The 27184-nt window shown below is 36.9% G+C and overlaps 1 protein-coding gene across 3 annotated transcripts; it reads right to left on the reverse strand.

Annotated features, from left to right (window-relative positions):
- Window positions 1-26399, reverse strand: slc8a2a (solute carrier family 8 member 2a). 3 transcript variants are annotated; one of them, XM_065267057.2, is made up of 16 exons: window positions 26216-26399; window positions 22812-22886; window positions 20903-21065; window positions 13662-13999; window positions 13346-13483; window positions 10839-11066; window positions 10456-10710; window positions 8023-8466; window positions 7164-7513; window positions 2739-2842; window positions 2182-2199; window positions 1959-2071; window positions 1809-1847; window positions 1503-1602; window positions 1146-1415; window positions 1-1053 (listed from the first exon to the last, which is right to left on the reverse strand). In XM_065267057.2, the coding sequence occupies exons 4-16, from the start codon at window positions 13959-13961 to the stop codon at window positions 677-679; spliced, it is 2736 nt and encodes a 911-aa protein (XP_065123129.1). In that variant the 5' UTR covers window positions 13962-13999; window positions 20903-21065; window positions 22812-22886; window positions 26216-26399; the 3' UTR covers window positions 1-676. The 3 variants fall into 3 exon arrangements, with proteins under 3 accessions (XP_065123129.1, XP_065123130.1, XP_065123131.1); XM_065267058.2 differs by lacking the exon at window positions 20903-21065; XM_065267059.2 differs by lacking the exon at window positions 2182-2199.
- Between the last annotated feature and the right edge of the window lie 785 nt (window positions 26400-27184).

Genomic DNA, 27184 nt, shown 5'->3' on the forward strand with positions numbered 1-27184 from the left:
GTTAAAGGCTATTTTTCAATTATACATTTGAGTGCATTTTATAAAGTGACACATGACAGACTCGTTATTTAAATTAATATATTAAGATTATTAAATATAGATCATACATTATTACTTTGATAAACTTGATAAACAAGATTCCAAGTTCTCATAACAGCTTATCATCAGTGCTTGACATACTTCAGTAAAACAAGTTTCACTTGTCACCTTTTGTTCACTCAATGCACAGCCAAGTGCGCTTTCTCTCTCAGAGAGAGGCCTAGCATTTCCCAAACAGATGACACTGTATGTACTATAATTACTTGTCGGTGACCAATAACAACATAACATGACATCACAGTCCTAAAAAAGTGTTACAAGATGTAGTGTGTACAGTACGTCTCCAAAGTCAGGGTCTGTTGATGTCAAAATTCAATGTTCATAATACTAATGTGCTTTGATTTAATGTCCTTAAAAACCAAAGCCATTGCTGGGCACCAACGCAGCCATCTGTACAATTAATACTTGCTGCAAACATACAATCTTTGTATATACAGACAGTGCATAATGTGTACATATTACCAATGGAAAATACAGTTTATACCACCATGATTTATCTCACAGCTCAACCTAATACCGTCTTTATGCCACTTGTGTTTCCATTGAGTCTTTGTTAGTTTTCTTCATTTCTCTGTCTTTAGAAGCCGGTGATGTGACAGTAGGCCTCAAGGCTGGAGAATGTGATGTAGAGAAGCCACAACCCGACGAACAACATTGAAGTCAGAACCTTCATCCCTTTGGGTCCACCCAGCTCTCCGCCCACCGATGGTCGTCGCCGTAGCATCAGCACGCCAATGTCGATAAAGGCAAAGATGGTGAAGAGTGTGACAGAGAAAGCGAGTGATCCAGGGTCTACGTAAAACACCTGACCTTTAATCTCCCAGTAAATGGCTGCAATGGACCAGGCCACGCCAATCCCAAGGAAGACATTAACGGCGTTGCTACCGGTTACGTTTCCAATAGAAGCATCTGCATACTGATCTTGTTGGGCAGCAACCTTGCTTGCAAATGTATCTAAAATGAGGAAGAGAAATGAAGAGATGCCTAGTTGGTAAAAGTTTTTTTTTTTAGTAGATAATCCCACACAAACAACAACTCAGACATACCTGGTATGGAAGTTCCTAAGGCAACAAACACCACAGCGGTGACTGTGTCGCGAAGACCCACTGTGCAGCCAAAATGAGATGCCAAGTCTCCGATAACGGCGGTTAGCATACCGATAACCATAATGGAAACGATGAAGCAGGCCCAGCCGTTCCAGTACTCTGTGGGCGGAACGAAGGCAAACAGAACCTTCCAGAACACCGAAACCATGTGCATAAAATAATCACAGCGAGATGGCTGCTGAGGATCCCCTCCTTCCTCATCACCTTCTCCTGAGAGAAGGGAAAGAAGTAACAAATAAGTAACTTCTTTCTTGAAGGTGGTTTATTACAATACACAGCTACACATAAACAATCTACCTGCACTGACTGTTACTGCTTCGATGAACTGCTCTCTCCAGGAGTGTGTGCCAATTAATTCAGCAAGATTAGTATTCTTCAACAGACGATCTACTGTTTTCTAAACACATATACACACACCAGTGTCACTATAGTTTCATAGAGTTCAAACGGTCATGGAAATGCTGGAAAATCAAGGAATTTCAAAAGTGTACTCATGCATATTGAAGTGTTTAAAAAATTATTATTCAGTAAGAATGTGTTTTAAAGATGAAGTAATGAACCCCTCCAATACACACTACACACAGACGGGAGAAGCCACTATACCGCATGCAAGACTCCATTAGGGGCCATTTCCTGTCGGACCTACACAAAAGGAAAGGAATCAGAGTTAAACGTAATTCATGCCTGTTTGTTATGTGCTAAAATGAACACTGCTTCATGTGACCGTTCAGTACATATGACATGTGTGTGTACCTTGAAGGTCATGTTCTCCTCTATTATGACTTCAAGCTTGCTATGTTCTCCAAGAATTGGCTTTCCCTTCTCTGCTATACGTCTGGCTTCCTCCACCTCTGGACCGGCCATGGCTGGGATAAAAGGGGGTGTGAATACATATTAAAAGTGGAAGGTATGTCAATTTTGTAATAATTTGAAGAGGTCTGCACCACATAATAAATGCTGATTTGCAAAATCTTACCCTGATTTAATAGCAGATCTGCAGCATGCAAGTAAAAAAATTAATTTAGCAGGGTTTTAATAAATCAAGCAGTCAATAATAGTTTATTATTGTCTGTAGGTGCAAGCACTGGCTATATTATTTAGTTCCTGGTTAATTGATAGATAAAACACAAGTAGCTGATTAGTTTACTAATGAACCTAGTGTTAATTCTCTCTTTTAACATTCACTTTTATTCACACACATTGGCTCATATTACACAGTCACACAAACGTGAGGCCGTGTGTGTGTGTGTGTGTGTGTGTAGGTGAGCTGGGTCTTGTTACTGTGAGTGACGCATGTCTAGTTTGTCCTCTGTTGTGCTGTTATTGATCTGAAACTGGACACTGGTCATAGAAATGTGTGTGTGTCTGAGAGGTGAGTATGGGGCTATTGGCAATATCTCAATTGCCATAACAAAAATATACACAAACATTCAATAAATCTCTGAATCACTGAAAAATTATGACAGTACAACTGTGATCTAGAATAATTGATCTCTCTGGTTAACAAATACACACACACACACACACACACACCTGAGATGCCTCTCTTCAGCCATTTGGGTTCTTCAAGGACAATGTAGAAATTTTCTCGCTTTTCATATTCCTGCACGTTAATGATGCGCACCTGTAGCGTCTTACTACACACATAGACAAACACAAAGAGCAAAGGACAAATAATCATTTCCTCTCGGTTTTACCTCTAAAATATTAAAGGAGACCTCAGCATTTAAATCACATCAGAGTTGGGCCTACATGAATACTTTACACACAGTGCATGAATAATTAACTTACACACATAGACACAGTTGAACTGAGAGGAGCTTTGTGTACTTTCTCTCCTCTACTAAAACCCCTGCTGCACTGGCTATTGCAGATTTATTACATTTGTTATTATGTGGTATAGTATTGTATAGTCTGTACTACTTACACAGCCTATCTGTATAGTAGACAGCACAGATTTGAATCCCGTCGGTTTTCACATAAACACACAAAATGTAATGCTATATAAAAACCTGTTAAATGTACAGTATATTTGATGTAAAAATACATGTTATATATAATAGATATTAATATGAATTTGTGCCAATTATTTGTAGAAAAACTCAATGTGTATCAATGATATGGCGACCATCTCCATCTAATGACACCCATACATAATATACTATAGCTAGACCTATAAGTACATTTAAAAACTAAAATGATGCTTAAATGAGTTAAGTCAATATTTGAAACAATCTGGTAAGCAATAAAAAAAATAATTGTCTTTGAGTTACTTTCCTCTTTAAGTTTACATATAAAATAGACATAAATAGTGATATTTTAATGCAAGTCTAAAATTTTTGACAAAGGCTTCTTGATGGACCTCTCTCATATAATTGGCTCTACTAGAGCACTTTGTTCAACAATTGTGTTAAAATGTTTTGAGGTCATCACATGTTATAAAGGTATATTTACAGCATAACCAAAGAACCAAAATATTTTTTTTCTTTTGCAGAATCTTTGCAGTATCAGTGTACAAAAGACTGGTGAAATAAAGCTTCTGTCTCTGTCAACCTTTTGTGAAAATTTTTGCTTATGACCTGACCCAAAATCATACTGTGACTAACAGTAACTTTACATAGTTATTAAGCAGAATTCATTAAAGCAACAGGTTATAGTTTAACCCCAAGAAGTCCAAACCATTATGTACAAACTGTGAAGAGACACGAGTAAAACAGAACACACACATGCACATTTATAAATGAACTTTCAGCTTTACATAGTCAATTTACTGCATAATTTGATTTCCAGTTATCAGTTCTCTGAAAACAGTTTGTATGAATGTGCCAATAATCAGTGGCGTGTTTACCCACCACGCAAACCACGCAATTGCTTGGGGCCCCACGGGCTTGGGGGGCCCCCTACTGTCCACAAGCGGTTAACTTATTTAATGATTTTTTATTTAATGATTGCAGAGTTATAAAAAGTCTGCGTGGTAAGCATTCCGCTTTTTTCTTATTTTTTTTTTAAGATCACACACTGAAGTTGCAGTACTGTATTAATTACATCATTTTAAATACATCCTATAAGGAATTTGCCAGCAAAGGATATATCTGAGATAGGCTTAAAAATATGTTTCTGTACAAAAGGGAGGCCTTTTGGAAAAAGTTTGGAAACCACTGTGGTAAAACCAAGACCTTTATGTTTTTGACAGATAATGATTCTTTATTCTTTTGAATAAGACAATGGGCACTATTTGTATTTTTAAACCAAGAATTTTTTTCTTAATGTTGGGGCATGGGGGGCCCCAGGTCCTTGGACTTTGCTTAGGGCCCCCAAAATGGTAAACACGCCACTGCCAATAATTTGTGTAAACTTAAAGGCAGTTTATGTAAAAAGAAAGTAAACTCAAGCAGAGGTTCAAAGCAGGGAGTCGGGACCACTAGGGGGCATCACAAACTTCCAATTAAGTTGCTTAAAACCACTAAGACCAAAGGCATATTTGGTTTTAATATTGGGGGGCGGACGTGTCTACTGTTTGTATGCTTTTATTAATTATTGTATAAATATTGGGTTTGGATGTAATTGCTAGTTTTGATTAATGGGGAGGGGTACCTTCCCCATCCTCCCAGGAACTCCGCTTCAGATTAAAGGGATAGTTTGTAAAAAATGATTTTTTTTATCATCTACTTACCCTCAAGTTGTTCCAAACTTCTATAAATGTCTTTGTTCTGCTGAACACAAATAAAGATGTTTTGAAAAATGTTATTTTTTAATAACAGATCTGGGGCACCATTCACTTCCATAGTATTATTTTTTCCTCCTATGGAAGTCAAGGGTGCCCCAGATCTGCTTGGCTACAAACATTCTTCAAAATATCGTCTAAGAAATTAATAAAATAATAAGTTAGGAACAACTTGAGGTTAAGTACATGATGAAAAATATTTCATTTTCAGTGAACTATCCCTTTAGGAATGTACATTGTGTAAACTAGCAACATTTTTGATAATATTTGTCAAAAATTTAAATATTTTAATTTGCACTGGTTTTTGGAGGAAAACACAGTTCTTGAAAGATGATGGTAAATTATTTTTATTGGCTGATTTGATACTTAGTTTTGGCTAATCAGCTCTCTTAGTTATGTTATTTTGTACTGGACAGTGGATGTATGTTTTGCATCAAAAATATTCAAACCATTGAACTACAATACACACTAGTCAACATTTAAACTGGATAAAAAAACTTCATCAAAATTGTCCTAAGACAAGAACGGGTATTGTTTTAAATTCTTAACAAGCAAGTCTGCTATTAATCAATGTTATCATCAATGGAATTTAATGCCTCATCACTCTTAATAGTGCCCAGACATGATTGTTTATCACAAGGTGTGAAGTGGCTTGCCACACATTCGTGAAGACAAGAGTGTACCAAAAATCTGCGATTCATAAGTCACAATGGACAAAAAAAAATCCCTCTTAAACATTATTTCCTGCAGTGGAGTGCCTTAAGAAGCCAGCACAATAGTCAGAATGGTGATGCTCTGGATACTGAACTGTACTGTAGTCAGAGCTTAAAGCAGGACTCAAAACAGAAAAGAATGCTTTTTCAGTTCAACAAAACAAGATGTTATTACACACGATACAGCATATCAAAAATCGAGTTCGGACTGTAAAACAGACATAAATTGCATGGTTTAACAAATGCGACAAACAAGGTATCAACAAGAAACAACAAATGTTATGCATCTCTGATATTGATCACAGCATCACATCGCCTGTGCATGCTTGAGATGAGGTTTTGGATATTCTATTGATGGATGGCTTGCCATTCCTCCAGCAACGCTGTTCGCAACTCCACACAGGTTCCTGGAAGGACCTGGCGTGCTTGCACTCTTGACTGTAACTGCTCCCAAATGTGTTCAATAGGGTTCATCTCGGGTGATCGGGCTGGCCACTCTATTCTTGGGATGCCCTCCTCCTGCAAGAACTCCGTCACCAGCCTTGCTCGATGTGGGCGAACGTTGTGATCCATAAGCACGAAATCCAGCCACATTGCACCAGCATATGGTCGCACAACTGGTCTCAGGCCAGTCAGGCTGCCATTTTGATAATGACAAGTTCGTTCCTTCCACCCCAAACCATGACTGATGACCCACCAACACTGTCATGCTGTACAACATTTTATGCCAAATTCCTGTTCCCAGGGCGATGCCAGGTCATTTCGCAGGCAGGCATGAAACGATTTCTGCGAGCATGCAGGGTCAAGTATTGGTCTTGATTTGGTGTTGTGACCCGTTGTCTGCCTCCACCATGCCTTCTACTCACACTACCAGACCTTCTAAACCTGTTCCAGGCTCTGGAAATAACACTTTTTTGAGACGTCCCCACTTTGTATGGCCCTTCATGCTGAGTCATGCCTCCTTGCAGCATCCCAATGTTCAGGTCAGAATCCTGCAATCTCACTAAACGTGGCATTTTCAATGCTTTCTGACCTCAAATGAAGCTTACAGAGGCTTAAATAATCAGCAGTTCCCAATTACAGACACCTGTGACATGGCAATTGGTACCCAATTACAAACAATCATGTCTGGAGACTATCAAAAGCTGTGAAGGATGACATTTAATTTATGAACACATTGACTAATAACAGACTAATGCATGAATTGTGAAAAAAAACACATTTTGGTTTAAAAAAAATGTTTTGTTCCACTTCAAATGTTGACTAGTGTATGTTAATAGAAACTATTAATATAAAATGTTCCCGTAGCTCAGTATGTAGAGCATTGCATTAACGGCACAAAAGGTTGTGCGTCGTTTGATCCCAGGAAATGTATTGCTTGAATGCACAGTAGGTGCTTTGGATAAAAGCATCTGCCAAATGCGTTAATGTAAAAATATATTTAAAATATAAAAGCATTATGTGGGTCAAGTTAAAACAACAGTAAAGTTTGAATAACAGCCTAAGAGGTGTAGCTTTTACCTAGTCTGTTCATTGGTAAACTCCAGCTCTCCTTGTGTGTGTTCATAGTCAACACCCTGCCGTGCTGTACCGTCCTCTGTGTGATACGGTATCACCACAGTCCCTCGTACACCTGTAGTCCGGTTCACGGGCACCTCGACCACACCTGAGCATTCACCCACACAGAGTTGCTGTTGATCGAATGAGAAGCTCCCTGCGTGGTCATCGTCCAGAATGGTTACTGTGGTTACAAAGGGTTCAACTAGTCGGGCACCATCAGTGGTTCCGCCGCCCTCTGCTTCTCGCAGGTTTGAGAGACGCACAAAGAAGTGTTCGTCTTCCTCAAACACTTCATCATCAATAATACCTACCTGTTAAATACACACAAAATCTTTTTAGTGAGAATTGTAAATTCAACTTCTATACTTCCCAGAATGCTTTCACCTGCTCATCTCATTTGGTTTCGGAGAACTTCTTTCATGTTTCACGTTTTATTTATTTACAGGATAAGACAAATATAGGTTAAAGTTAGGTAGATACCACTTTATACTACTACTCGTAACAGCAAGCTAAACAGTAACCAAGACCTTAACTATATCTTCTGAAATCTGTGACTCAGAAAAACAGCACATCTCTGTCCATCTATCAGCAAACAATTTTAAGATAATTTACCAGTTATACATTAAAAACATTATTGCCTTGAGGATCGGTAATAAATTACTGACTTATTTTTAGCCTGAATGACACTAAAACTACTTAACTTATTATGGTATGAATGGTCACCCAGTGATTTCAGTCTAAGAAAGATTTTGACAGATTCATTAAATAAAATTTAAAATTTAATTTTGTAAATGATTCAGACATTTCCTCATTCTCTCACCTTTATTTCTTTGCATGTATCTCCAGGTTGAAACACGATGGTTCCCTCACAATAATCATAATCTGTCCCAGCACTGGCTGACCCGTTTTCTGTCCTGTAATCGATATAAAAGTTTCTGGTCCCTGTTCCTCCCTGCAGGCAGACCGACAGACTGACGCTCCCACAGTTTTCACTGCACTTGTATTGCGCCTGCTCAAATGCTATGTGAGCGCAGGTAGCCAGATCATCCTCAGCTGAACCCGCAGCTGCTCTCCTTGCCTGTTCGGCTGCAGCGTGTTTCTTTAGTACGTTTCCTGCACCGATCAACATGCGTGTCGCCTGCACCCTGTAGAAGGCACGGCTCTTGTGCTGCTTCTTCATGGTGCTGTAGTTTGCCATCTCAATTAGCTGGTCGAGATCTTTGTCCGGATGCTTCTGTCTCAAATCCTTCAGCATGTGGATCACCTGCAACCACAGATAATCATAGTAATTTCCAACAACCTCATTTTAATAGGCTTTATATAAGGCTATATATAAACCCTATCACATGAGCAACAGTGTTAGATTTTATAGTATGTTTACTAGAGGGAGAAATGTCTGTAATAAAATGTATATTTATAATTAGTAATATGTGTGACCATACATCAATGGAAAGCTTATTTGGGTGATCCTCACGAAATAAGACTTATGAGGTGTCATGAAACATTTTGATAAAAAAGTAAATGCAAAATAAATGCTATCATTTATTTTGCTAACAAATTTAGTTGTTTTTTCCACATTTAAGGGAAAAATTTTCGGTAACACTTTAGTATAGGGATCAATTCTCACTTTTAACTAGTGTCTTATTAGCTTACATATTAGCGGTTTATTAGTGCTTATAAAGGACATACTAATGTCTTGTTCTGCATGACCATATTTTACATCCCTTAACCCAATCCAATACCTAAACCTAACGTCTACAACAACTACCTTATTAGCTATTAATTAGCAGTAAATTGGTAGTTTACTAAGGCAAAAGTCATAATTAATAATCAATAAGTGTTCCCCATACTAAAGTGTTACCAAATTTTCATTACCGCAACGTGTCCATGACTGGATTTGGGTTCTTTGACATGGAAATATTTATAATTAAAAAAAATAAAAAATAAAAAGCTTCAGTGCATGTTATACTATAAACATTTACAGTAAAGAAACGTGATATTTGGTGATCACTGGTAAATGTAGAGACAATATTAAGGAATACAAATGTGTCCAAGACCAATTTTCTCATTCTCCGCAACAATTTTCGATCATTGTTTAAGCCCTCAAGGAACTAACATTTCAAAAAAAAAAAGTTGGAAGGGACATAAATGACTGTGACAACAGGTAAGCAGTTCTTATTTTTTCTCTCCAGATAAAAGTTGAAATTTAGTTTGGCATAGTACCTAGACAACTTTTTAGTTCTCATTACCAAAACATGAGCTTTTAAATGTATATATTTAATGTAATATCATGTTGCGGTAATGATAATTTTTGATAATGATAATCTAAAAAAATGTAAATAATTCTATAGGAAATATTTTTTTAAATACTTTAATGGTTATAGTAAGTTCAGACTTTAATCTTATATGTGCAAAAAATTGGCTTCTTGGGCTTTTTTAAAATTCTCATGCTGGACACCTTCTAAATCTGGATTTCATGAGAATCATCCATTTATTTACTTTTTAAATTATGCATAAATCTCAATCTCATAAAACTGAGCCTTGTGACTGGTTTTTTGGTCCACAGTTTTGTGCAAATGGTATTAGGGTTTCATTTAATTTAGGTTCAAGAGATCCTGCAGGGTCCCTTCTTCTGCTCAAGTGTAAGGGAGGTTACACTAAATACTTGGCCCTTTAGCTTATAATTTAATCTTTTTTTAATACTGCATACAACCACTTTTGTATTTTCTGGTTTTATTCTAATAAATAGACAGAGAAATGATTACACCATTGCAAAAACATTAAATGTAAATGGTGGCATAAGACTTTTGCACAGTACTATACTTCTTGTTATTTTAGGTTTTATTTAAATGTTTATAAATATTTGCTTTATGGCTACATACGAACAGGTTTTTAGTCACCAATGTAAAGGTGCTTGAAATTTTTTTAAGTAAAAAGCCATGCTGTTGTCATGCTTGCACTTATCCCTATTATTACACCGTTTACTATCTTTTAATGACAGCCGTTAGATATGCTGGAAATTATTTAACACTGAGGTTAATAATTATATCATTTACCAAGGTTGTAAGGTATATCATGTTTATGTTCTGTGGCAATACTTTCAAATACTAATGTGTATTTTAATGCCTAGAGTGTATTTATTGCCCATATACTTCTTTAAAGAAAACTGTAGCATAAATCAAGATTAAGGTTAAACCAGGACAATCTTTACTGTTATTTACAGAAATATTCAAAATGTGTCTTTCCCCCTCACCTCCTCTCGGTCCTGTTCAGGTTCTTTATTTGTATCCACATTAATACTGGTGCTGCTGTTTTGATATTTTGCCCCCATAATGGCATCAATGGCTCTGGGTGCGAGTTCACCCTCCATCTCCACAATGATACCATGACGTTTGTCAACACGGTACCGTTTGTTTAAATACTTGTAAAAGAGCAAGCGCCGGTCAGCGATCCAAGCCATAAGTACGCACAAAGGGAAGAAGAACAGAGTGACCAGAGCCTCCCACACCTTACACACACAAACAAAAAAAGGTTCATTTAATGTAAAATAAAATGGACACTTATGTACACATGAAACAATCTACATACCTACATATGTTACAACCAAATAAAAATGTTACCCCCCCACACACACACCTGTACAATTCCTGGACTTATGACTGCCAGGATGAGGTAAAGCCAGATGTATGCGAAGATGCTCCAGAAGGCAGTAATGAAGAAGACTCTTAAATGTTTAATCTTCCTCACCTCTCCATCAGGTATCACCCAAACACACACTCCGATTATCACAAACATGTTAAATGCAGCGCTGCCCACTATAGTGCCAGGACCCAGTTCTCCTGCCTGAAAACCATGTCCACACACCTAATACAGACACAGGTCAAAATAAAGTACAGCACTTCAATTACTTGTTAATAATACATATTTTGAATGAACATGGACAATATACTATACATGCACTAGTACAAACATACAGTATGTTCATATCAGATGTTTTCAAACAATAAAGGAAAGAATGAAATCACCTCCTTTAAAGGGGACATTTCACAATACTTTTTTAAGATGTAAAATAAATCATTGTTGTCTTTGGAGTATGTATGTGAAGTTTTAGCTCAAAACACCCCACAGATAATTTACTATAACATGTTAAAATTGCCACTGTGAGCAATTTTAACTGTGAGCACTGTGTTTAGATGTGAGTAAAATGTGCCATTTTGGGTGTGTCCTTTAAAATGCAAATTAGCTGATCTCTGCACTAAATTGCAGTGCTGTGGTTGGATAGTGCAGATTAAGGGGCGGTATTATCCTATTCTGACATCACACGGGGAGCCAAATTTCAATGACCTATTTTCCACATGCTTGCAGAGATTGGTTTACCAAAACTAAGTTACTGGGTTGATCTTTTTCACATTTTCTAGGTTGATAGAAGCACTAGGGACCCAATTTTAGCACTTAACCCTGGAGAACCCAACAACCCTTTTGGGTATTAGCAATTAACAGGGGCCCGTGGGTTCTCCAGGGTTAAACATGAAACATTTCCCTGCAACTGACCAGTTATTTCGTCAATTAAGAAAAACGCTTCCCTGCCAAAGACGCAATTTTATTTTTGCTACTATGCAGTGCACTAGGTTGCACTCTTATCGACCTTATAAAACACTATAGCATTTACGGATCCAAAAGCAGTAAATACTGCTTTTGTATGTTTTGATCATCATTCTGAATGTGATATTTAACTAAAGTTCTTTACAAAAGTGCAATTATCTTAGTTTTTTGTTTAAAAATTTTGAAGGAACCTTCGCATATTTGAGAGGTGATAAAAAGAGAACAAATGAAGATAGAAAGAAACAGGATTTTTTTTGTTTCAAAGCAGTGGGTCTGTTTTTTCATTTGATATATTGTATGTTTATATATTTTAAATGAAATATGAACATTTTCTGAAAAGGAATTAAACTTTTGTAAAAATCATAAAAAAATTGCCGCTGGCTGGCAACTTTTAAAAAAATGCTGGCAGATAAAGAGTTAAGATTTTTGCAGGATTGGGCATGCATGAATTTAAAAGAGTCATCTATCCAGATACTTTAGAGTAAATTGATAAAAACTGTCTTATTTTACAGAAAACTTTGTTCTCAACAACATATTTTTTATTTTAATGATGCAGTTTTGGACCCGCCGGCGGGTCAGCAGAGTTTAGGGATTACATTGCATCATACAAATTACCTAAAGGGCACTTTAAACAATGAAAGATGTTACACATTTAACAAAGTGAACCATAAGTGTTCAACACACATGGAAAATTAACACATTAAGTAAGGAATAATTGCTGACGAACCGTTGAATTATTTGAAAATAATGCACACCCAAGTGTAAGTAATGCACAAAATGTGCATTATTTTACGCTTATACCACCGTGCTGCTGAATGCTTTATTCTGATTGGTTGAGAAATCTTCCATAGGTGTTGATTATTTTTCTGTAAAAAGCTTACCTAACCTGTCAAATGCCTCCACTTCGCGTCGTGCCACATTACCACCTTGGGTGTGCATTATTTTAAAATAATTCAACAGCCCCTCATCAATTATTCCTTACTTATACCACGGTTAACACCACAGACATTGTTCTGGTGGTTATTTTAAGGCATTTGACAGCTTAGGTGTGCGTTTTACAGAAAAATAATCAACACCCGTGAACATTTCTCAACCAATCAGAATAAAGCAGTCAACAGCCCTGTGGTATAATAATGCATAATGTACTGTATGTAAACTGAACCCTTGGTGACCACAGCAGAGCACACACACGGGGGTAGTCCACATTATGAAAAACATAACTAGAAGATTTTTCTCATGCATGTCTAAATATAGTATGTGGAAAAAAATGGAGTACATGTAAAAATGAATTACTTCTATGTTTTAGGAGGACAGAATAACAAGTTTGATTTCTGAAAAAGTAATGTGAGCCCAGTCAAACAGCTAAAACATTTGACTTTCCCAAGTGTCAAACTACATCGAGTTAAATGATGTCTTTACATGGATAAACCAGGGCTGAAGTCAACACTGTAAAATGATTAGAGGTGTGTGTGTGTGAGCAACAGAGAATTGCATAAATGATGGCAATGATAAAGATTAGATGTGAGAAGTTGCGTGTGTACCTCTATCACCGACAGCAGGATCTCAGGGGCCGATGAACCCAGAGCCATGAGTGTGAGGTTTGAAACGGTTTCATTCCAGACTCGAATTGTCATTACAGTTTTTTCTCCGTTTGCACCCGTCATAGTCACCTCTTTCTCCTATAGGAAGCATACACATCAGAGATCACATTTATTATCTTAATTACAATGTTAACAACACTTTATGAATAAACCAACATAAACTACTGTCATATCACTTTTTTTAAACTGGTGTTCAATATTCACTTCAAAACAAAAGTTCATTATTTAAGCAGAGGTGATCTCGTTGGCATCGCACCTGTGAGGTGATGACCTCTATGGCGGCCATGAAGCGGTCAGCAATGATGGACACACCCAGGAACATGTAGAGAAGAGTTGAGAAGTAAATCACTGCTCTTATTGCCTGCATAGCCAATGAGGGGTCACGGGGCAGCCAAACAGGAAGTAAAATCCCTGGTTGACATATGACTTTTTCAGCACAGGATCTCTTGGGACTATCTACACTTCTGTTGCTGTTCTCGCGAATGTTGCCGCCTGCACACACCTGTGTAGAAAGGAGGAGAAGGAGGAAACGGTGGAGGAGTGGAAGAGAAGCCATGACCAGGAAGGGTAATGCCAAAAAGGACAGCTCTCCTCCTGAGGGTGGGAAATTGACAGAAAGAGAAAAACAGAAGGGGGTTACTTTATACAAAGCATGATCAATCATAACTGAATTAAATGTTTGTAAAAAAAAAAAGGCTAATAAAAGGATTCACATGTTATTTATCTCTATGCAATTGTTACACAATTAACCATTTTATTTAATGTAAGAATTGTTTAACAAATTATATACACATAATTCGCTGTACTTGTGTTTCATGAAAAGTGTCTGTATGCAAGTATGTGCATATAAAGAACAATGTGTGTGCAAGGTCATATCAACATTCCTATAAGCGGTTTATTAGTAATGTTTGGTCTTACAAATGCACAGAAGCACACTTATGGATCTATCAGGCTAATACTGCATACTGGATACGGTGTCCATGGAAACAACAGAAAAGCTGCCTAAATACAGAAAGTAAAAAGGGAGAGAATGACCATCTAAAAATATAAAGAAAGAAAAATCTAAGCAATATGACATTTAATTATATTACTATATTATTCTCTTTATTGTTTTTCTCTGATGATCTCATCTTGTCACCCATCACCTTTGTGTGTGCGTGTGTGTGTGTGTGTGTGTGTGTGTGTGTGTGTGTGTGTGTGTGTGTGTGTGTGTGTGTGTGTGTGTGTGTGTGTGTGTGTGTGTGTAGAGATTGAGTGTAATGTGCGGGACTGAACAGTGTGATCATATTTCACTTTCTATGGTTACCTGGACTTCAGCTTTACTGTGCTACGCTACACCACTCTCCAAAAATAACCTGCCCATCAACATACGCATGTAAATAAAAAGTGTTTTATAAGTGACTGTGTATCTTGGTGAGTGTGCACATTTGTGTTTGTGTGTATATCTGTATATTTGCAAATAATCCCATACAGTTGTGTGTACATATTTGTGTGCTGATGCATGAGTGTGTATGTGTGTGTGTGTGTGTGTGTGTCTCTGGTTACTGTGATGACACTGTTTCAGTCTGTCAGTGCCGCTGATAAGTGATTGGGCGGATTGGTTTACACACTAAGCTCTGACAGCTTAATAGAAGTTAGCACCTTTTAGTGGTTAAGATTACCACCACCAGAGAGAGAAAGTGACAGACAGAGACAGAGAAAAAAAAGAGAGCCAACGTTCTAGGAAACATGAGAGTGATGCTAAAATAAATATATTAGTAGGACGGTTAGGTGAGGTTAAAGATCAAAAGTGAAGTAACATCACTGTTTTCAGTAAATGCAAGGCAAGGCAAGCATTTTGATTTTAAATAGCAATCAAAAAATTTAATAATCTGTATTAAGGGTATTCACTTTTATCAATTTTACATCAACATCCTTGTTTTCAAGCAATGAAGTTACCACACTTTCTCTTATTTGGAGTTTGAAAACTATAACTTAATATAGAATTAACTTTGTCACCACTTAAAGTATGGTTAAATAAAATATTGATGCGAGTACCGTGATAACAGTAATATTGTTCGGCAATACAGTATCAATTCGCAATTTTTTTTCTTTTTATAAAAATCATGCAAGAAAAATGCCAGTTGTTTTCCTGGAGTTCACAATCCCACCACTAGATAGCATTCTTCTTATCTCTGAATTTAAACAGTGACATGAAATACTAACAAAGGGGCTTGCCACAATTTTTTGTTAAGGTTTGCATTTGGTGTTGTGTTCTCAATGACAGCTTTTCTAAAATGATATCCTATTATATTCGCAACAGAGGAAATAATCCAATATACCGCCCTCTCAACAGTATCGCAATATAGGGCAACATATCGCATCTCAACACCAGTGACAGCCGGTGAGTTCTCTTCGAGGTGCGCAAATTCAAGATATGTGTTTGTCATGTGGCACGTCATGTCTAAACTCTGATTACACATGAGATTAACTGCGTATCTGGCAAATGTGAGCGTCTCCGTCTCTTTTATCATAAACTCCTTTGAAGCATCTGCAGCAGGCACATATTTTGACATGACGCGTGAAGCGCATAGGTTCACATGATATGCCGAACACATATTTTGACATGACGAACCAAATACATGATGGGCTTCGCATTGTGCGACCTTAAAGAGTAACTAAACCCTACACCAACTTTTTTTTGTTAATGATCTGTAAAAATGGGGCTTTATTAGTGCTGTTCATTGTTTTGAGTAACTTTTTTGACATATGGGTATAAAGTGTTTCAATGCTACAACATATGGTGTAAAAACGTTTGAGTGCTGCCCTCTTCAGTTTGAATGGTGGCTATTTTCCTGTTGGATGTTGCGGTACAGCATGATGTAAGCGGTACGATCCTACGAAAGCAGTTTCAAGCGCACCACGCCCTTGTTATGATCTCACCATACACTTGGTACAAGCTCAGTTCGTCCCCAATATCTCTGTTGGGGTCTGCCCACTTTTCTTGCATTTTTCAAATATTGCTACTGGGTGGAGTCAGACTCTGAGCAGGGGTTTAGTTACTCTTTAAAAAAAGAAGTCACCAGCAGCATTTGCTTAACACCTGTATTGTGACATATCGTATCCCAGATTCTTGCACTCTAAAAAAATTATTCATTGGATTAACTCAATAAAATTGTGAGCAGGATTTCCATTCAATATGAATGTGTACGCCTAACTCATAAAAAACTGCTTTACACAATAAAATATATATTGAGTCCAACTCAATTTAAAGTAAATGGCAATACTCAATTAGGGCGCACTCACACTATCCAAACCAAACCGCGCTCGGGCGTGTTTGACCCCCAAAGCCTGGTTTGTTTGACTAGTGTGATCGCTCTGATCCGTGCCCGGGCGCGGATTGTTTATTCGCGCCGTGGCCGGGTTGCAGAGGTGGGCCGGAGCGCGGTTCACTTGGGCTCAGGCGCGGAAGGCTGTGGTGTGAGCGCAATCGCGCCTGAGTGCGATTCAAAAGGTGAAGACGTCAGTTGCGCGACCACTCACGTTCATCTACCTCCGTAAAAACCTTTTGCTGCGAGCAGCGGGGGTAACGTGAATGTCCGAGCTATACACGTGACAGATCAACTAAGCAATATGATGACATGTGAGGGGGCTGTCTGTAATCGCGCACCAAATGACTCAGAATAAAAAACACAGACTTATCATTACGGTGGGTTCCAGTGTTAAGAGAGCGCTTTACTTCCTGCTTTTTTCAAAACAATCGCATCTTAATGACGAAAGCGCGCCCGGACTCGGATCGATAAGAAGTACAGTGTGAGTGCGTGCATCTGGGGGAGTTGGGAGGGGTGACAATCGCGCTGGGGCTTGGTTTGGTTTGGTTTGGATAATGTGAGTGAGCCCTTAGTTGCCTCAACTCAATTTAGTGTTGTCTGAATAACTCAATTTTGCGTAGTTTGAATAACTCAATGTAGCGTACACTGTAAAAAATACTTTGCTGCCTTAAAATTTTTTGTTGAATCAACTCGGATTTACAAGTCATTTCAACTTACTATTATTTATCTTGACTAGAGATGAGTTGTTATAACTCCAGGTGAGTTGTTATAACTTATAAATGTAAGTTGACTTTTCTCAACTATATTTTATAAGTTGTGACAACTAATTTCTGTTGACATGACTTGTAAATCTGAGTTGATTCAACAAAAAATTTTAAGGCAGCAAAGTTTTTTTACAGTGTAGTTTGAATAACTCAATTCTGTTATTTTATATAAAAAGTTTTTATATCATACTAATTAGCATAAGCACATGTTAGCATGCTAATAATAATAACATATGATACTTTGGATGAGCAAGTGAGACGAGACTGATCTCCAAACAGGCATTAACACAGTGCTCATTGAGAGATCCACAACCTAACCACAAGCGCCACTCTTCTGCATGATGTTAACCAAACAATTTGAAAAAATATAACACAAACGCTTCTAAATCAATGAGATAAACGGACATTAAACACTATTAAGTCTTTCTCTTTACCTAAAAATGCATAAAATAACACTTAATTAAAAAAATACTCTCCAAAAGCAGTTGCATGCAAAGCATGCTGGGGAATTCTTTTTCCAGAACCCAAACTCAAACTAATTGTGTTAACGCAATTAAAAAGAAATCAATAAATGATAGTACATATTCATTTTGTGTTAGACTAATTAAATATATATACTTATTGCTCTTAATGAGGTATTTTAAATTAATTGAACACAATTTTAATGTGTTATTTCTAAGAAGGGCTTGAATAATTTTTTTGAGTGTGCCGATGCACAGCCCTAACTTCAAGGCAGCAACTGAAATTTACAAATTTTTACAAGTATGCTTATTTTGAATAAAAACTAAATTTATATTCTATTAGCCATAATCTAGCCTATCCAGAACACTATATAGTTAAAACCCATTCTACTAACAGATTTACTGTAAAAAGTAAAAGTTGGACCAACTTAAAAAATTACTTCAATTGCTAACGCCTAAAAATTTTGAAATTTAAGTTGAAAGTGTTTAAATATTTTAGGTGTTTCCAATTAAATTAAGTTTTTTTTTTTAAGTAGAGCAGCTTTCATTTTTTACAGTGTACCCTGCTAAATAAGAGACATTTCATGAAAGTGAAAAAAAATGAGGCATGAGCACCAGGTTGCCTGCACAGAGTCTGTGAGTTGCCAGTCAAAGCAAATTCTATTAATAGCCTCAATTTTAATATTTATAAACTACATATTTTTATATTAGCTTGGCTTCTTTTATGCATGTTAACATTTTAAACAATGATAAAACATATTAACAAGTACAAAAAAAAATAAACAAGTAAAACAAAAAGGTTTGAGTAGACTATATCAAAAAAGTAACCCTCTAGATTTTTTAACTATTTTGGTACCCCTTGCTCCCAAAAAGGTTGGAGACCCCTGGTTTAAAGTAAACTGATTTAACGCCTTCTCTTTCTTACTCTCTCTCTCTCTGTGTTAGACCACAGGACGCTCTATCGTACTTTCCACCCACTGCTGACTACTCATACACTTGTGTACTGTACATAACTGGTAGGAGTACAAAGTGGAACAATTGACCTATTTTAGTTATTGTGTAATACATCCACACACAAACAATAATAGATTGTTATAGAAAAATATTATAGCTTTTAGTATTAACTTACATTTACAGTGGTGATGTAACATATTATGAAATAATGTCAACAATGCACTCAGATAAGCAACACAAACACAACTGATCTTAGCTTATCAATCTTATCTTATGAACAGGTAGACTATTTCTTTACCTGAGATCAATTTAGAGAGGTTCACAGCTTCTGTTTTCTATGTTCCTCACAAAGCAGAATTCTTATTGAGCTTTAACATAAAAATATTAATGACACAACTATGTCCAATGTTCCTGCTGTGTCCAAGGAGCACCTGCCAATAAGGTACATATACACTCACTTGAGATCAGAGATCTGCTTTCGATCAATACAACATAACATCAGTAACCCCTCTCTGTCAAATAATTATGTGTACATAAATACACACACAGGCAATAATATATATATATATATATATATATATATATATATATATATATATATATATATATATATATATATATATATATATATATATTTATTATACATGCATGTGTGACTATTTATATATACATAGTTATTATGCATAGTACACCCACGTATATTATGTAAGTAAAAAAATTTATTCTGCAAACAATTAGTCACGAGTCTAATCATTAGGCTGCCCTACTGTCCACTATCACACACACACGCACACACACACACACAACCCTGCGGCCCCCCTTGTGTACGGTGCATCACTTCGTGCCCCCGCAAAGAAAATTTATGTGTAGTTCATCACACACTATTAGAAAAACGGGATTACATTTTATGTTAAAATTATAAATCATTTTGGGTCACGGCATAAAATGTGGAACTTATGCAAACGTGGATTGATAAGGGGTATTAAGCCACAAATATCTACTACTGTCCTAGTCAACGAGTGCAGGTTTCGGTATTATAGATTTTTCATTTGTTTTTAATGCTTTTGTCAAAACAAAGTATGGTCATCAAAGACTAGTCTGAGTTCAGTTTGCTATACAGAATAAAGAAGCTCACATAAATTATACCAGCTTTACGTTGGTTACATTTAATGTGTTTATTAAACACAAACACACAGTCACGTGTATCCACATACTCTCAGCCAGATACACACAGACAGGGCAAGTGACTGGCAGACCAACATTAGCATATGGATTGAGAAACTCTACTCTTGCTTTCATGGTCTCCATCCATGCATTGAATAATTCACTTGTTGCGGATCGATCTACGACGAGGTGGTTAACTAGTGACAGGTTAAGATTAAGTGCTCTGATCACGGACTCATTTGACCTGGAATGAAGTTATGTTTACATAACTGGAAGGTACTGAAGCAAGACCACTGGGTCACCTCACAGACTTATACAATACAAAACAAAATAAAGCACATCATAAGAGTTCCCTCAACACATAATGTAGGCCGACACGGTTATGTGAAAAAACTAAATAAACCAGACTGCATGTGAACGCAGAGAAGCACGCATCAGACTGCAGTGGTAAGGGCGAGCGCTTAGGTCTTGTGGTGTGTGTTACGGTGGCCCCTCATCCTGGCCAGCGTTACTCTAGAAGGATCCGCAGTCTCAACTTCACTCGCCACTCATCACGACACAACCGTTATGCAATATTTAACAAGGCACTCACACACCAGACACACAGTTGTGCACAGACAAACGTTCAGGCAAATCACATTTAGTCCGATGCAAGAGAGTATTTAGTTCTAGTGTGGAGATCAAAGGCATCCAAATATTTATGGTGAAGAACACTGTGCAACCCCAATCTGAGGCAAAGGTGTGTTTTTGAGTTTAAGATGACTTAATTTTTACCCCAAATTATGTGAAATATGTAAATGAGGTTAAAGCAGCATTAATACAAAACACTCTCAAATGACTTACTAGTGACTCATGGGGTAGTGTTTTAAGTTGGATGGACTCAGGTAACCTCAAGAGGGCAGATTCAGGTAGAGCTCTGTGTGAAAGCCAATGTGATGGCAAGACTTCAATAGCAGCTGTAGGGCTCAAACTCACAACCTGCAGTGTTTCATTATCATTTAAACCTCTGGAAAAAAAGAGAGTAACTGTTCCTTGAGTGTAAGTGCGTGTTTCCGGACAAGGATGCTGCAGTAACCTTCACTACACTCTTAAGAATAAAAGGTTTTCTGAAAATGTGATGTAAACAAATTATTATAGCAATAATAAAACAAGATGATAAAATTGTGCAGTTGGTAAAATTATAAATAAAGCAACTCTGTGGTAACATCTAAATTAACTGTTATTCAAGTTTAAAAATATCGTTTTACATGACCAAATTCCTTAGGTCACTTAACCTGAAATGCTTGCTGACTAAACACATTTGACATCACATGACATGCATTGTCAAATCTAAAGTGTAAGCTGAGCTGCATTAAAATGGCAGAGGCTATGCTCAAACACACTCAGGCACTCTCACATATATATTTAATCATGAAACAACACTTACTAGTTGTCATAACTACAAAGTGTATACAATTCTAACAGTTCAATCGAGGATGAAGTAAATACACAGACTTATAACAGGAGACATACACATTTCATCACTTAATAGTATATCTGTCATTTGTATTTTTTAAAGCCACTATCCTTTCAATGCATTTTAGTGTGCTTGTCAATTATGCGATTGAGGGTCTCTCTACAGAAACGTCCACTTTTGGTATGGCAAGATGTCTTAAAATGTATTTCCTTTTCTAACATTTAAACTTAGAACACATTATTAGATTACTCTTTGACTTTGTAGGTACACATAAATGACAGCTTAATGATTTTTTATGTGCACGTACTTAAAGACTGCATAGACCTTTTTTTGTCACTGGTGCTACCTTACTTCTTTAGCAATATTAAAGGTGTTTATGATTTTTTTTTTTCAGCTTTAAAGCTTAATTCTTAAGTGTAGCAGAATTCAATGAATTAACATTTATCATCATGTCAAATGTGAAAGATTTAATTTAATGTGAAAGAAAAAAAAACATAGTAATACCAGCAGTGACACAACAAATCACCAGTCACTGGCGTTTCTGATCTTCACTGCTGTTACCTATACGGAAGGTAACACCATTGACAGTAACACCAGTGACAATTTTCATGAAAACTGCATTTTACAAAATTTCTGCTGCACAGTATCAAACCACATATTGTCAATACTCACTAAATTAAGTAGTTCAATCCATTTGTCCCAAACAATAAAAGAGGTCATACTAAAAGCTTAAAATGAGAAGATTTCTGATAGAGATAGTGGACATATATGGGCTTTTCCAGGGGACCACTACTTTCATTATATATTTTATAATATTTATTTAGCATTTTGTCTTTTAATGTAATTTACATCATATATATTTGATAGTTATGGACACATAATTGTATTTTAAATGGAAGAAAACACTGTTTTTGATCTCAAAATAAAGCATTTTCCCTCTGTACATGACTGTGGGGATGAGCACTTCTGTGGTGCTTGGAATTCTAATTAATTAATTAATTAAAATCAAATATTGCTACATTGATGGCTCAAGAATGTGTAATTGTTCAAATAACATATTGTTTCATTTTAAAATGTAAAAACAACCCTAAAGGGTTTTTCAAGTGTAATATTTCTGTAAAATTGACATTTCTGTAGAATGACCCTTATGCACTTAATGCTTCAGTCTATACAACATTTAGCTCAGTCCTTTTCTTTATATTTATTCCAGTGCAAATGAACCTTAAAGAGCTCCATTTCAGTCTTACATCACTCCAAGAGTATCACTTTCCCCAACCAATCCAAACACTGCATTACCTGTCCAAAGAGTAGAACACAGATCAGTCTGGCTGTGGGTTCAGGGCTTCTTACCAAAATGCATCCTACTTAAGCCTGATCAGAGAGATACAGAAAGAGAGAGAGAGATGAGAGAGGGAGGGAGGATGATAATGCATTGGAATGATGTTGTTCTGATTAGGGATGGGAGGAAGTCACTCAGCAGTTTTGAGATACTTTATTTCTTATCATCAATGACACTTTTGTAGTATGTAATAGTCTTACATATAAGCACATCCTTTATTGTTTATGTGTACATCTGTGTGACGCTGTAAGGACGGTTTATAATGCTGATCACACTCACGTTGCTATCGCTTACAGTACTAGATCCTTTACCATTTAAAGCTGCCCCATTATCCCATTAAGGATATGGCATTTAACCACTAACCTGTGTGTATGTGTATGTGTGTGTGTGTGTGTGTGTGTGTGTGTGTGTGTGTGTGTGTGTGTGTGTGTGTGTGTGTGTGTGTGTGTGTGTGTGTGTGTGTGTGTGTGTGTGAGTCAGGCTTTCTCTACATTTTGGGCACCACGCAGGCTGGTTACTTTTTTTTCGAGGGTGTGTGATGCGAAGTTCGTCACAACATGTATGTAGCCCATCATGTGTGTAGTTCGTATTTTCAAAATATTTGTTCGGGGCGTTGAGTGAACCTATGTGCATCACGTGTCTTTTCAAAATAAATGCCTGCTGCAGACACATCTAAAGGGTTTATGATAAAAGAGACACTCACGTTTGCCAGATACTCGCATAATCTCATGCGTAATCAGAGTTTACTGCGTGTATTTTGTGAACGTGAGCATCTCTTTTATATAAACGATTTTGACACGTGTGCAGCAGGCATTTATTTTAACAAAACACGTGATGCACATGGTTCATATGACGCAACAAACACATATTTTGAAAACATTAGCAACACATGACACTCCGAACACATATTTTGCACCTCGGAAGAGCAGTCACGAACCGCCACTGGCACCAGGTGTCATGATAAAATTGGCCTAACATAATATAAAATCTAAAAAGCCAAAAAGATTTACATATTGGTTAGTTTTAGAACATAGAAAATAACATTATTTAAATATCTGGTAGACATAAGTCACTTTTAAGGGTTTTAAGGGCATTTATTTGTTACTACAATGTTTGTGTTCAACTTCCACTTTGAATCAAACCCACAACCTTTGCATTGCTAACGCAATGCTCTAAACTATCCAAAATGGTGGGTTATTTTCAACCCAGCATTTGGTCAAAAAGGGACAGACAAACCCTGCCATTGTCTTAACACTGAACATGTTTATATTTGAGACAACAATGGATTAAAAAACAAGCATTCTGGGTTGAAACAAACCAGCATAGGTTAAATTATAACCCAACGGGTTGGGTTCAACCCTTTCTGACCCATCACTGGGTTGAAAATAACCCAACATTTTTTAGAATGTACCACCTGAGCTACACTTAGTGGTTCTCAAACTGGGGGCCGCGAAATGGTGCCAGGGGGGCCCCAGTTTTATGACATTTTATAAAATACATTCATTTATCATGAATTCTGTGTAATTAAACCTAAAAAATAATAAGCCAATTAACCAACAGCACTACTAGGTATATTTAATATGTTTTTGTTTAATTAAAATAATTCATTTTAGAACTGTTTTTGTCATAAATTTTCTTTCAGGGGGCCGCAAAAAAATGCACTGTACACAAGGGGGGGCGCACGCTGAAAAAGTTTGAGAACCACTGCTTTATGATACACTTTAGGGCTTTTCACACCTGAAATTGTTAACCCTGGGTTATTCTTAACCCAGGGTTAACGGAATCCTGGGTTATTTTTTTCATGTTTCACACTGTTCAAACTTAACCAGGGGTTAAGAGATAACCCTGGGTATTCATAATTAGACGTTTCACACTGTGCATTCCTAAACCCTGGGTCAGAAGTCTCCAACCCAGTTTCAACACACCTGTCTGTAATTATCAAGCCTTGATTAGCTACTTCAGCTGTGTTTAATTAGGGTCATAACATTCTAACCCTGCTTCTTTCACACTGCATGCGTTTGGCACCACAATGCGGGGTTAACACCACAAATGCGGTGCTAACCCTGCTCCAGAGCAGGGTTTCATAACCCTGGGTAAAAAGTGGTGCTAACACCGCTTTCAAATTACAGGTGTGAAACGCTCCTTAACCCAGGGTTAAAAGCGGGGTTTAGAATGAAGATAACCCAGGGTTAAGCACAGTGTGAAAACCCCTTTTGTTTCAAACCGTGGCTGAGTAAAATAAGGGCATTTTCAAGGTTAATTTAAACAGTTGCGTTCAGTTGAGTCCATAATTTACTCAACCGTGGGATGAAACACCCCATCATAGGTTTTTATGTTGAACTAATGTTTCTGTACTCTCTAAAAAAAACACATTCTCTGTTCGATTAGATAACAACTTGTGGTTGTCACCTGCAACACCTGATTTGTTTACGTATACAACTCAATCGCATAATATCGTAACACATATGACAATCGCCTATTCAGATAGATTTACCCACGTAACGTTAAGTGACTGACCAGAGATGATTGTAACTAAATATTGAACCGTTTCTTTTTTCCATTTCGAAAGACAATACCTTTTCAGAGCAAGACGGGTTACTGTTTAATCAGTTCCGCTGTGACCGCACACAGACATCCACACAATCGTGACTTTCGAGTAATATAAGACTTTTAAGTAGAAAATGGTCACTTAATAAGCGCGAGACAACCGAACCTACTGCCCCAAACCCCGAGGAAAACGAAGTGCCATACAAACAATACTAATTTCAAAATTTATACTCCAGCGTTTACTTTTAAAACTCAAAGGTCATCTTTTGATACAGAATCAGCTGCAAAATGAAATAAAAAATACTTCAGTTTTCTTTCACACAAGCAGTGAGTGCAGAGGATGCGCACTGCGCGTGCTTAAACAGAGCAGATGCTTGGGTATGGGGAATCTCAGGACATCCTCTAGTTTTACGATAATATGCGTAATGTAGTAACACACAAATTAACGTTTATTTCGATAGTAATACAATACAACCCTGATTACGCAAACTTATGCAGTGAGGACTCTTGATTTGAGCTTTTATTTACTAACTTACCGGTAGTACAAAAGGCACTAAACAAGCCCAAGTTTGAGAGACACACAACCTGCCCATTGGTAATAAATAAACACCGTTATTGCGACTGCTAACATGCGATTCGGCATACATTTGGTTAAATTATAGAAACACTGTTCAGATGCCCAACAAATGATACATATTTAGCTACCTGCGTGAAGCTTATTCAGTCTTTAAAATGCGTTGGCAATTAGCGAATCACTGGTCAAGACGTTTTAAAGAACCGATAACATTTTTTGTTTTCATGCAACCAAACTTACCTGAAAGTGTATCGCAGAACTCAAACTGGAAGAGACATGGCTGGCAGGCGATAGGGAAGATTTTCCAGTGCTTATGAGAGTCGCACCACTGGTATTTGTGGTCTATCTCAATTTTTGTAATGAACTGTGTAAGCATCCTCAACAACCGCGCATCTTCTTCTAGCACAACACGCGGCAGACTACGCAACAGTTTAATCCGACACTCTGATTGGTGCGTCGGAACGCTTCGCCCCTAAACTACCTGAGCGCTGGCCTTTATACCTCTACACACCATATAACGGGACAAAGGCCAATACGGTTGAACCACCTTGATAAACTAAATAAAAACTTTGTTAAAGAGATAGTTCACCCAAAAAATTTAATTCTGTCATTATTTATTCACCCTCATGTTGTTCTAAACGTGTAGGAGTTTTTAATTTTGATGAACACAAAATATATATTGATAATGGTAAGCACACAATATTATGGAAGTATTGTAATAAATAATAAAGATGATATTTTGATAAATGATGGTAAACGCACAGTTGACGGTACCCATTGAATTCCATCGTATTGTTTTTCCTATCAATGGTTACAATCAGTTGTGTGCTTACCATCATTTATCAAAATATCTTCTTTTGTGTTCATCTGAAAAAAATAATTCATACAGGTTAAGAACATGAGGATGAGAAAATAATGACGCAATTTTCAATTTTGGGTGAACTACCTCTTAAAGCTATGTAGGCATTTTTAAAATGCAAGGTATCTTTTAAAGCTATAATATAAAGCCTAAAAGGTTTTAAATATTTAACGTTTACTTACAGTTGCACAATTATATTTAATGTTACGTTAATATGATCCTTGGCCCAGGTTTCACTGCTCTCTTTAAAAACATTCATCGTCATTTAATATAGGCCTAGTTATTATGATCAGACATCAGCCACCACTGTCATCAAAAAGAAATAAATGATACTTTAAATTAGACAGCTG

The sequence above is a fragment of the Paramisgurnus dabryanus genome, chromosome 5, assembly GCF_030506205.2.
Source record: "Paramisgurnus dabryanus chromosome 5, PD_genome_1.1, whole genome shotgun sequence".
Lineage (NCBI taxonomy): Eukaryota > Metazoa > Chordata > Actinopteri > Cypriniformes > Cobitidae > Paramisgurnus > Paramisgurnus dabryanus.

What these genes read in the sequence shown, in the direction of transcription:
- slc8a2a (XM_065267058.2), bottom strand. Translation starts at nt 13,961, where the DNA reads ATGGCTTCTCTTCCACTCCTCCACCGTTTCCTCCTTCTCCTCCTTTCT. An exon ending in AGCAGTAACAGTCAGTGCAG is followed by an intron (nt 1,416 to 1,502) that starts GTAGATTGTTTA and finishes CCCTTCTCTCAG; the next exon opens with GAGAAGGTGATGAGGAAGGA. An exon ending in CTTAGGAACTTCCATACCAG is followed by an intron (nt 1,054 to 1,145) that starts GTATGTCTGAGT and finishes TCCTCATTTTAG; the next exon opens with ATACATTTGCAAGCAAGGTT.